Source organism: Erithacus rubecula, assembly GCF_903797595.1.
Source record: "Erithacus rubecula genome assembly, chromosome: 2".
NCBI lineage: Eukaryota > Metazoa > Chordata > Aves > Passeriformes > Muscicapidae > Erithacus > Erithacus rubecula.
Window position 1 is genome coordinate 53,779,689 of NC_136685.1, and position 12,956 is coordinate 53,792,644.

A 12,956-nucleotide genomic window follows, 5' to 3' on the forward strand; every position below is an offset into this window, starting at 1 on the left:
TCATCTGCTATTTACATCCAAAAGTAGCTTCTCTAAAACATTCTACATCTCAAGATAATCTCCACAGACAGAGATAAAAAATTTTATTTCTCCAGTGAAGGGAAGAATGCATCATTTCTGTTCCTTGAACACAGCTCTATTATCCTGTCTTAATGCACTAAGCCACATGAGCAGAGCTTGGCAACTCATTCTTTTAGCTTTGACTCAATTTTTTAAATTATAATTGCTTGTATGATGCAATGAAATTATGTATTTCAAAATTAAGTTATATCTATTTGTCTTTTACAAAATTGCCCTTTTTTAACAATTTAGTTCATGTGAGTAAAAGTCTCTTAAGTTTCTGTTCATAGCAAAGTAAACAAAGCAGAAAGATAAAATTATAATTCTCCAAATTCACACTCTAGGAACTTGTGGCTTTCACATTTGGAAATCATTCCTCTGTTCAGATTTATCCTTTATACAGTTTATCACTGTTATGAGACAAAGATTGGAAACCTAGAATGGCACACCCCTGCATTTCACAGAGAACCTGAATTAACTGCTGACTCAAATGGACACTGAATTTCAGGTGTGTCTTTGGGTTAAGATGTTAGTTCAAGCAACTACATAAAACAATTATATGATACATGGTGGCTTGCTTTATATATTTAATTTTGTTTTCACCACAGTTTCTTATCTTTGTGCTGTAACCACTGTGCAGATAAGGATATTTGATAGCTGTCCAATTATAAAACCATCTTGGAGGGGAATGCATTTTTCCAGTGTACCTCCGTTGCCTCGATACTCTTCCATCCTTTCCAAAGGCAGGAAATAATCAAGTTCTGTAGGACTGCTGATTATATGTGATTTTCCCAGCCAAAGGCACTCACATAAATTAATAGAAGAACCTGATAAGTGTCCAAACTACTTAACAAAAGTTTTAAGCCCGTTGAGGTTCACCATAAACTGCTTTTTGGGAGTGAGAAAATAAGGTTTATGTGATTTTCCAGAATTGATATATTAGTGAGACTGTAAATGAGACTTGCAATTTTTGTGGCTTTACAAGTAAAATCATTTTACTCCCCAAAATCACACCAAAATTGCATATTTCTTTTCTAAAGGTCTGTTTTAGTTTGTGATTTAGACTGTGTAGGAGTTGTAGGTTACACTACTGTGAAGATGTTGATGGCCGTAGGAAACTGTGGGTGTGCACAGGCTGCCATCTCCTGGTGCAGCCAGTGGCCTGCACTGCTCATTTCTTTATCAGTACTAAGCCTGTGGTGAGCACAGAGTCATTCAGGTTGGAAAATACCTCTAATATCTGCATTAGCCCAGCCCACCGTGCTCACCCCTAAATTGTATACCAAAATGCCTCATCCACATGCCTTTTGGATGCTTCCAGGAATGGTGATTGCACTCTCTCATAAGATAAATTTGTCATTTGGGTTTGGTTTTTTTCTTTCTAACAGGAATGTGATCAAGTTCATATAGATGATGTTTCTTCTGATGATAATGGACAAGACCTAAGGTAAGATACACAATTTTTTCTTCTTTTCTTTTTTTTTCTTTTTTAAAAGATGAAATAATTTGAGCATTTACAGGAATACATTGTATTTATTTTTACTGTATTTTGGGTGTTTGCAGTACCTACAGTTTTGCAACTGATGGCTTCCATGCAGCTGCAAGTAGTGCAAACCTTTGTCTGCCAACAGGTGTAAGAGGAGGGGTTGACTGGATGAGGAAGCTGGCTTTCCGTTACAGAAGAGTAAAAGAGTTGTATAATACTTACAAGAACAACATAGGAGGTGAGTTCAATTGTCAAAAACAGCTTTGAATGCTGGTCAGTCTGAGCTGCATGGTGAGCTGCCACCAGGGAAGGAGCCTGGGAAGCCACAGAGGGAGCAGAGAGTGATATGGCTGAACCACGGGCTGTTGGAAGCTACTGACTGTAAAGGCAGAGCCACATGCTGCTGTGCAGGGGAAATGCACAAAAAGCCAAGCAAGCTTCCATTTAGCTTCCACAGGGCCCTTTTTCCTCCTTCAGAGCTAGCTAGTCTTACCTTACTGAGTTGTTGAACCACTTACTCTCCTTCAGATTTGCTGTTGTTTCAGGAAAGATACTGTGTAGTTTCCATAGGACAAATTGTTTGTGGATGGCCATTTCCATCCTGCATCTTCATGACCAGGCTGGTAACAGCACTGTTGCCTAAACTTTCTGCTGGGCACCTGCTAGTCTGTTTTCACTAGTGGATGCAAGAAAATTATATCACTGCCATGCCAATAGCCCCTTTTGTTGACTCTGTAGCTGACACAGTTTTGTCTCCAATAAGCCCAAATCTCATATGGGACAAGACCTTTGCTGTTGCTGTTTTAATTTGCAGACTCTCTTTTGCCTGCACCAGCAGATTGCAGGCAATAAAGCAACAGAGCCAAAAGAATCTGTTCTGGAGAATCCTGTGTGACTTGCAGAGACACAACCTTCTTCTGAGGAAGGGATTGTGTCAACCCACCCCCTCAACAATAGACTGTGAGGACAGGGAATACTTAGAAGTCTTAAGTAATTGCTACAGTCATTTATTTTCACTGTTAGTACTTCAGTCTTTCCTTACCACAGGATGAAGCAATAGGACCAAAGGGGCTAATAGAGGGCTGGCTTTCACTTGCCCAACTTTACCCTTTGTTGGTGCTGTGAATAGAGTTTTTATATATTAATAATTCTTGAAACAGTGTTAACCAAAAGTTTACTGGGTTTTCTTATATCTCATGATGCATCTAAGATTCTAAAGCTGCTGCATATCATAAAATCTTTAACACTAATAAGGGAACAAGTCCAAGAGCACAGCACAGGGAAACACACTGAGAGAAGCAAAGCATTGCAAAAAAGGTGTGGATATGTGGTGCATTGGATTAAGGTTTTTATTGTCTCACACATATCCTGCATCTGAAATATAGCCATCCTTAATGGGCAGTTTCTTAATTTGTTCTCCACATTTTAGCATTTTTAATAATTTTCTTAGCTCATATGAATCTGTTTATTTCAAAAGAGCTGCTAGAAAATATCAGAAGGCAAGATTAATCCCATATATTTTTGGTTATTTCACTTTTGATTTTTGAAGACAGTCATCATCACTTGTTGGGAACATAAGGTGTGAAAGAGAAGAGGGATACTTAAGGTCAGGAAGTTTTCCCTTCTCTTCCATGGTCACATCTACATTTAGAATACTTTGGGTTTTAACAAATTCATGTCTCAACATTCAATAGGTTGGGTATTTTTAAACATCTGACAATTTATATCCAAAAAGAGATTTTGAGGACTAACTTTTGAGGACTAACTGAGATATGAGAATATAAGATGTGCAGCCATTTCAGGCTGTGAATGCCATAAAAGGAGCCAACTGCAGTGGTACATGAAGAGCAAGCCATCAGCAAACAATTACATGTACATATGTGTAACCTGAAGTTCATGCAATAAATAGAGTTATAAGCAGGGCAGTTTTAAACATAAGCAGGTACTGCAAAGGCCAGTTTATTTTGAATTGTCTTCTTTTGTCACTGTCTTCACCTATGATCCCAGTGACATGGATCTCCTTGTCACTGCCTCTGATAATTTCAGAATAACTTATGTGGGAGGAGCTGGTTTAAAAAATATATGTTTCTGAAAGGAATAGTTTGAAATACAGCCTGATATATAAAGAAATTAAGCTAATTATTATTATTACGTGAAATACTGACATTCCTCGATATAGTGAAGTATAAATAAAACCTAAGATTTCCTGTTCGTTGAAGACAATGCATTTTCTCTTTAATATTTTTTCAAGTTGTAGTGGAATTTAAAATAGAAACATTGGCCATAAACTCTGTCTGATACAGAATTTAATTCTATTTCTCTCACTTTTCTTACATAAAAGGACTCCTGGGTCCCGCTAAAAGAGATGCATGGTTGCAATTAAGAGCAGAGATTGAAGCTCTGACAGATTCCTGGCTAACAAATGCACTTAAATCACTATCAATTATCAGCACAAGGTATGTATCTGAGTCTGCTGTAAAAAATGTTTCTAGACATGTAATGGATATTGTTTTACATTTTAGATTACAATAAATTAGTGCCTTTACGAGAACAGGTCTACTGTGACTTTTGAATAGGACACAGGAAAAGTGAAAAATGAGTGTACATTGAAAGTGTATTGTAGAATTCTGAGACAGCTTTTAATTAATTACCTTGTGAACAGCATTCTCTGAACTCCACAGATCTGTTCTGTCCTTCAATGTTTGTGGCTGTTCACAGTGCTACCTAAATACTGTATAGGTACCAGAACATTAGGGCATTTTTCTTCTTTCCTTCCAAGCAAACTAGTATATCTGAGTATAAATCTTGAGTTTTCAGAACAGCAAATATCTCTTTTAGCTGAGTTAAGAGTCTGAGTTCCCAATATGGGACATAAAATGTATTGTTCCTCTGAAACAATAAAACTGTGAACCCTGCTTCTACTTAGTAAGCCATGCAATATGTATCTTACCAGAAATCCTAAAAAAACCTGTGTTTAACCCACAAAAAAGAACATTAAGTCATCTTCCTTTCTGAACACGACTGGGAAAAGACTCAGTGTCAAGTGGAAAGAGCAAACTTGGAAAGACACAAAAACCTTAATTTCAACATAACAACTTTTGCAATATGTTTATCTCTTAATTGTTTATTTAACAACGTGTGAAGCACTTCAGGAGAAAACAAATGTAGCAAATTTGTGTGAGTTGTTTAGCTCTGCATTTCTTTCTGAATTGTTAGTCTTCAGAGAGACTTTTGGTAATGAAGGCCAGTTGAACATTGCTGGATGAGTCTGGAAAACTGTTGTCCTTCACTCAGGATTGTTAAATATGAGTCTTTTTTCATGTCTTCAAAGAACTGTACAACTATAAACCTTCAGAAACTACTTGTGAGTCAACTAAATACTACTGATATGTTGCTAACAGGAAATTGGATATATAAACGTGAAAATAGCAGCCTAGGGTATTGCTTGGAATTTGTGGAAATGCCAAAAGGAAAACTCAGTATTTATTTTCAACTCCATGTCCACACCATGTTCATGTTCATGTTCCAGCCTGTGAGTGCCTAAAGTAGCTCAGCTCTGAGTTCTCTGGCCTGCAGAACTTCTCTGTTCAAATTTTCATCGTCACCATTCATCTCTCCCTCTCTTCAGAGATATTCCTGCTCTTTGGATTTGAAGAAACTGATGCCATTGTGAAAAAATGTATAGATAAAAGAGCAGATAAAAGATAAAATAATAACAAATGACAGTTTTGCATTCTCTTAACTCTTTTATTTTGGTGGTAGGTACTGGCAATTAATTGTCAGCATTAAAATTATGCTTTCAAAGCATTCAAATACCTTGTTTTGGAGTTTGGTGGTGATCTTAAATATCTGTATTTTACTAGACCCATCTTCAAAGACCTGTTTTTACAAACCAGTGTGGAATATACAAATCAGGCCTACATATTTTAAAAATATTTCACTGGGGTTTTTATGTACATTTTCTGTAAGTGATGGTGCTGAGCAGGTGTAATGTGTGAATCAAAGTAAATGTTGAGGGATCCTTAATGTGCTCTCCACAAGCTGGTTCACCTCATCAACATTTGGGCTCTGTTTTAAAACTATTTAAACTTAAACTCTTCCTCTCATTTTAGGAGTAATTGTGTAAACGTGTTGGTAACAACAACCCAGCTTATCCCAGCACTTGCAAAAGTTCTACTATACAGCTTAGGAGGAGCTTTTCCTATTGAAAATATATACAGCGCAACCAAAATAGGTAAGAGAATTATTGCTTCATCCATTCTGACTACACAGCATTACCAATTCCTTTTTCCAGTAATGGATGTATTCCAAAACATTTCCCTGACACTTAGCAGTTTTACTTATAATATTTAGGCTTTGTACATGTTCAAATGTGTTTATGTCAAAGAATTCCAAATTCACCTTATTTTCAATTATACCTAAAGCAATAGAGATGCTGCTTAAAAGCCTCAGAAACTGCTCAATGTGATGCAGAATACAAAAAACTCACAGAATGAAGAATGAAGATAAGCTTTTTTGTGAATTCAAATCTGAAAAATTCTGTTGAATTAACCTCTACTCTGATCTTCAGCTCTGGCAAGCCAGGCCACAGCTTCACAAATCTTCTCCTGAGGCACAGTATGTCAGTGATGGGAATGACAGGTGTTACTAGCAGAACCTGTGTTGCTTGAGAACAAAAGGACACTTCCCCATTTCCATTTGCAACTGTGTGCCTTTTGTGCCTTATGGTTTGCAAATGTATAGTTTCTGGGAATTGCATCCAAAACTGTAAAACAAGAGAAGCTGTCATTCCTGTGAAATGTGATACAGAATACAGTGACTGATAATTTTGGAGGTTTTACCAATCATCAGTTCAGGAATGCTTCTTTTCTATACCAACAGCAACCTTTATAGCATGGAATGTGTCACTTCATTGGCAAAAACATTGCAATATGTTTCCTAAATTATTTTCACAAGGGAAAAAGCGGCTCAAATTCTAGCAGTGTCAAGCAAAACTATTATATCAGTCATCATTTAATTGAGTTTGTTCATTACTACATCATCGTTGCAGATACATTAGAATTAAAATATCTACTTGCCTTATAAGAATATTATTACAATCATAAAGAAATATATAAATTCAATTATTCGTTCACTAACCTATTCATTTTTGCAATGCTTCTAATTTCTTTATCTTAGTGGCTTTCCTGTAATGATTAAGAGATCTAGTATTACCTGAAGCATTTTAGTGTCACTAAGGGAATCCATTGCTTCTTACCACATTTGGCTCTAAATCCTAGGCCAGGTACTTCTTAAAAATAGTCATAGCAATGTCTTACCACTGCAAAAATCCTCTGTAAGGCTTCAGCATAACTCACTTGATAGCTTGAATAAATAGTGCCTTGTTTTTCAGGCAAAGAGAGCTGTTTTGAGCGTATAGTGTCCAGATTTGGCACTAACATAACTTATGTTGTGATTGGAGATGGCCGAGATGAGGAACATGCAGCTAATCAGGTAACTTCACCCTGAACTCTTATCTCATTTATCTTCCAGGAAAAGAAAGTTGCTTTGAACGAATAATGCAAAGGTTTGGCAGAAAAGTAGTGTATGTTGTAATTGGGGATGGTGTAGAAGAAGAACAGGCAGCAAAAAAGGTAACCTGTCTTCTGAAATGTTGGTGTGATACATAGCTACTAATGCAAGCCTTCCTGTTTGCATTTCTGTCAGTGTTGCAAAAAATGACAAATAATTTCAGTCCACAGATGCAAGCCAGCAAGAGCATGATGAGATCAACACTTAGAGTTAAATGAACCATTTGGATTCTAGCATTTGCTTCACTTCACTTTGGAAAGAAAAAAAAAAAAAAAACCCCACAAAATTATTTTTTAACAGATGGGAAAATAATGCTGCAAAAATGTCTGACAAACTTCAAGCAAATTAAATATAAACAGAAGAGATATAAAGGGTTATGATATGATGGCTGAATGGTGTTTTTTTTTTCTTAAAATGCTGAAATTGGTAATGTTTCAAGTATTACAGAGAATGTGGAAAGCATCTAAAGGGCTGTGTGTATTTTTTTTGCTAAGATAGATGAAGCTCCATATGCAGCAAATATGATAAAAAATAGTTTTCTTCCAGAAAGACATACCTGCTAAAGGAAAAAGAGCACAATGTAGAGTCTACGCACCAAATCTATGTTTCCAAAAAATAACTTTTTCCTAGTCTCCCCATTATGATAATTAAAGTCTGTTTTCAGCAGAAAAGTTTCTAATGTTCAGAAACAGATCAAATTATTATTTTGTGCGATGCTTCCCAATATAAGCCCTGGAAGCATGCAGAAATTGAATTTTTTGCTTCACAATGCAAAGTTGCCTCACATTGCCTGTACAGGATCAGTTATGTAAATCTTGTTGTACTAGGAGCAGCAAAATAAAGCACTCTCTTAGCATTGTAATTGAAGTGAAAACAAAATGTAAATAACCAAAATGCTCATTCCAAATGGTTCCTTAATATAGATACAGTACTGGTGATGGGTCCTCTATAATTTTTGCTAAACAGTGGTGGTTGGATTGTGTGCTTTCTGGTTGGGCATGCTTTTTCCTTAACATTTTGCATGGATAGATGTAGAATTCAGAGAGATGGATGAATATGGCACATCTCAAATAGCTCTAAACACAACATGGAAATGTGGGTTTTTCTGTTTTGATGAATTATTGAAAGGGAAGAGTGCATATACCTGCATCTCTCACAGACACTGATGCTTTCTGCAACATAAATTATCTTTTCTTAAACTAGAAATGTGTTATTTTCTTATCCAAAGAGATTTCTTCTTCCGCCTGGATGGAGAAAAAATGTAATTCAGGTCTGTTTTGAAGTGTTGAGTGAGAAGCATCTTTTCATGGAAGTCTTATAGTCTTTTAAATGATGATTCAGTATTTTGCAGTCAAACAAGTGGAGTATCAAAGGATTTTCTATTAATGCTCCTTTGTATGGGTCTGCATGCTGACAATAAGCAAGTAGCTCTTACTGAATAACAGGTGTTTCCAAAGAAACTATTAAGAAAGGCTATTATCTGATTATTTTAACTTCAGTCGAGCTACTAAGCTCAGATCTCTTTTGGTCTGATTTTTGCCAACACTTGAATAGGAAAAATCAGTCCAGAAACACAGTGGTGTAAAGTAGGTGCTGGTAATCTCTAACTATCCTTGTGTGTCATATGCCACCCCATGTCATTGTGTTCATCTTTCCTGACCTTTTCCCTCCTCTAACAAACACAGCACAACATGCCTTTCTGGAGGATATCCAGTCACTCGGACCTCTTGGCTCTCCATCAAGCACTGGAACTAGAGTATTTGTAACTGTGTTCTAAAGCTGGTGATCCTTTTATAAATATATATATATATATATTTCAAGTACACTGAATTTTTATGTGTGATTCAATGCCTCTGGCTTTACACATATGAATTGTCTTAAGAAGGGAAGAAATACTTGGAATTGAAAATTCCAAATTGAAGAATTCAGATTGCTGAATGAAGTTAAAACATTAGTGCTACGTAAGAAAGCTCTATGGTCTTATATATGCAACGTTTGTAAGTGAATTGAAACTGTGGAGGTTGCTGGTACACACCAAGTGAGCCCTGACAGGAGTGAACAAAGGACTCGAACTGGCAAAGCACCAAAACTCATTTTCCAGCCAACAAGGTGGTGTTCAACAACATTCCTCAAAATGGGATATATTCTCAGCACTGAGGTTTGAACGAGACTTTAGCCTACCTAACCCAAAAAATCTGAATTGGAATGCACTCAGACTGTATAATGACAATCCTGTCTAGACCTGTAATTTGTGTAAATTATTGATGAAAATAATTTACTGTGACTTTATTAGCAGCTGATTTTGGAAGTGGATGCAATTTTTCTTTCTTTTTTTTTGGGTGGGTGGGAGGGGGTGGCAGGGGAGGGAAAGGGTTATATAATATTGTCTCTTTTATAAGTTTGGCAAACAGAATGTGCATATGATGTGTTGTGCCTTAAAGAGAAGACTGTGTTTGTGTGTTATAATGTAATTTTGGTTAAAAACTATGTAGATAAACAAAAAAAGCTTTGTGATAATTTTTGACATGACCAAATTTGAAATGCAAAGAAATCAAAGAGCAGGGCTGCATCAAAGAATTTAAGTATTTGTTGCAGTAAGCAAAAAATAATAAAGGAAAGTTTGTGTTTTTATTTGGATTCTGAATAATTCCACTGATTTTTTGAGAAAAGTTGAGAATATATTGGGAGGTTGATACTGGGGACCGGTACCTGGAAAGGTAAAAGAAGAAATAGTGTTTAACACCTTCAGCATAATTTCTTGATTCTCCAGCAAGAGAACTAAGAGCCATATTCATTAATTACTGAGTCCACTGAAAGCCATAAAAAGAGTGCATCTGGAACAAAGTTCCACCCAGCAGACAAAGTGTTCAGGTGGCATTACTAGAAGGTGAAAATGTGGAGTTAATCCCAGATGGGGAATGAAACACAAATTCATCAGGAATGAAAAGAATGAAAAGAGCTTACTAAAGAAGCTCTCATCAGTCAGATGTGGAAATGATGCTACATTTAGAATGTTCAGGATCAAGACAATCTGCTGAAATTACTGTCTTGATGACATCAGGAGAATAGTCCACTTTGGTAAAGAAAACATCATTTTTGTAGCTTTTCCATTCTGTTCCACATTTTCTGTATTTTGTTTTGGGTCAGCATGATTTTTCTCATCCATTTTTGATTGCTCAACAAAATCGCACAGGGACAACCCTAAACATTTTTGTATCAGAAATTTCAGTAGCATGTCAGGCATCTGAGGAAAGGATAAGGAGGTGATTTTCATGGAGAAATATTGAGGAATATATCACCTTAACTTCCATAATTCTATTAAAAGTTACGGTCCATACAGCAATAATTATCTTACAAGTTGTGAACATTCTACCTTTCAGCTATGGAAAATGAGCAAGATCCATATTGCACACAGGCCCCTCAATGTTCCATGTGCAGCTTGAGCACTATGAAACAATGGCAACTACTTCCTCTCTCATGGCAGAAGATGGAAACTTGTTTTCCAATTTTTAACACTGTTAAAGATGTGGAAACACCTGAGGCTGTGTTGTGTGCACTCACTGCAGCAAGAGAAGATGTTAAAGGCAAACTCCAGGACGACTGCACGAGCACAGTGGTCAGCACTGAGGTGAAAATCTTCCCTCTTTGTGCTCTGAAGCCATCATATGCCATAGTTACCAGGTAGTAACTTTGTTCATTCAAACTTTGTTGAGGTTTTGATGAAGTTACTTGGTAGGTGAAAACCTGGAGGCATTACAAATCCAAGGTTAAACTCCTCTATAAATTCATCAAAAAGGATTTCTTTGCTGTGTTAGAATTGGATATACAAGTCACCACACAACAAACTAACAATAATTTTTAGTCTTGTTTTAAAGCCATCACATGAGACTGGCCACATATGAAATCACTGTAGACTAGGTAGATATTTGGGTGATAGATTTGTGCATCCAAAACGAAAAAAAAAAAAATATTCATACCTTCTTTATGTTTTCAGTACCTGGAAATACATGTCATAAAAATCTGTAGTACAGCTTTTTGTTGTTTTTCAGGTGGGAAAAAAAGTGTTTCTACTGTAATGGGAAAGAATTTTGAAGCCCTTCTCAAGTGCCAGCATTACATAAAATCTCAATATAAAAGACATGATAAAACAAAAAAAATGTATGGCCAACTAGTTTTTTACTCTTCTTTTTTCTTTTTTTTTTTTTTTTTTTTTTTTTTTTGACATGTAGTAGTGTTATTTAAATGCATGAAGTAATATTTCTCAAGTTATTTGTTCAGCTTTTCAGTGTTCTTTTCCTAATCAGATGTAAGAACCAAGAGCAACAGCTGTTGGTTCTTATTAAAGGTTTGCAGTGCCTTCATTGGAGTTGTGCTTAGCTTTCTGTGGCAGATATGGCTCAGTTAATCTATGGATTCCTATAGAGGAGATGGAGGCAAAAGGAGGGAAGTTTTACAGAGCATGACAAGGTTCTGTGTGCTACCATAGCAGAAGTTAATTGTTAAAACAAGTAATCCACACAAACGCATCCAGAGAAAATTCAAGGATGTAGCTCAAAAGGCTTTGCAATACTGAAACTCTAAAACAAAATTTCAGAGCATGAATACTCACTTGCTAAGCAAAAATTGCTATATATTTTTAAATAAAATTGTGTAGTACGTGCCTGCCTTGTAAAGAGAAATTAGTCTGATATATTTTCCTGCATGAACAATACAGAGGAGAAAATAACCAAGGCAGAGACAGTCCAGACTGTTCCAGATGGGCCTAAGAAGATCAAACTGAAGGCTGGTCACTTTGACATTGAGTGCATTTTAATTCAGAAGCATGTTAATCAGAAACTACCTTCCCTTCAGCCTCTCCTCAACAACAAGATTGAGCACAAGGTCCCATTTACAAGTATTATGGACAAATGAAATATAGAATAACATGCATTTTGTTGATACTCTAGCAGTTCTCAGTACAGAACCTGAACATTCATTAGGCATTTGAGTGATCAGCTTACAGAATACAAATATTGTGTTATTAGAATCATGGGATAGTGTCTTAGACATAACTCTGTGCAGTTCAGTAAAAGAAGGCAGAAAAAACCTAAAAATTATGCTTATTTTTAGATGCCTGTGTAGATCTGTTCCCATTTGAGTCCAGTGTGAGCAGCAGTGTTTGCATCTGAAGCAGATGCAGAGTGTGTTCCAATGTAAGCATTGACAAGGGAGATGAGGCCAGATAAAAGCCCTCTATACCAGTATTCTTCATCTTGGGGCAGATGAAATCTTACATCCCATTGGAACTGCAGAGTTTATGGAGATACAGACTTGACCCACAATAGGAAAAATAGGTTTTAGCAGTGAAGATCCAGGGTTTCAGTTCAAACGTCATCTCTGCTTTATAGGATTGACAGCAGGCATATGCTGTAAATGAATATGGTATTTAGTATCTCTGAAGAGGAGCTGAAGTGACATTAGCCAAAATCCCAGGAATAGCAGCATTTTGGAGATTTGAAGCCAAGGGTCTCTGTCATGTATTAGCAGATTATAGTTTATTCGGGCCTACCTAATTTAAGAAAAATGTAAATTGAAATTAAAAGCTTGTAAAATTATGTACATCTTTCCTGTTTCTCAATAAATACACTTGGAAGTGTCATTTTCTGCACTATTCAATGTTGTAAGTTGTTTGGTTTGTGGTTGAAAGATGCAGTGTCTCTCACAGGAGCCAAGTGTGAGCTGGGACTCTGATCTGCCCTTGTCACTCATGCCTGGAGTAGCCCTGAGCCCATGTACCTGGTCTGGCAGACACTGGCTCACCTTGCCCCAGACACAGCCTGAGAGAAAACTGGCAGCTCTT

The 12,956-nt window shown here is 36.5% G+C and overlaps 1 protein-coding gene across 10 annotated transcripts in view; it reads left to right on the forward strand.

Moving 5' to 3' along the window:
• The window catches only part of EYA4 (EYA transcriptional coactivator and phosphatase 4), a 136,355-nt gene extending 126,607 nt beyond the window's left edge, over positions 1-9,748 (forward strand). For 9 of the 10 annotated variants that reach the window (XM_079297726.1, XM_079297733.1, XM_079297735.1 and 6 more), the window contains 6 exons: positions 1,449-1,507; positions 1,624-1,784; positions 3,888-4,002; positions 5,659-5,780; positions 7,079-7,179; positions 8,803-9,748. In XM_079297726.1, the coding sequence (XP_079153852.1) occupies positions 1,449-1,507; positions 1,624-1,784; positions 3,888-4,002; positions 5,659-5,780; positions 7,079-7,179; positions 8,803-8,883 (639 nt within the window). In that variant the 3' untranslated portion in view covers positions 8,884-9,748. Of the gene's footprint in view, positions 1-1,448; positions 1,508-1,623; positions 1,785-3,887; positions 4,003-5,658; positions 5,781-6,938; positions 7,040-7,078; positions 7,180-8,802 lie in introns of all 10 variants that reach the window. The other variant, XM_079297734.1, reaches the window with a different exon arrangement.
• The last annotated feature ends 3,208 nt before the right edge of the window (positions 9,749-12,956 follow it).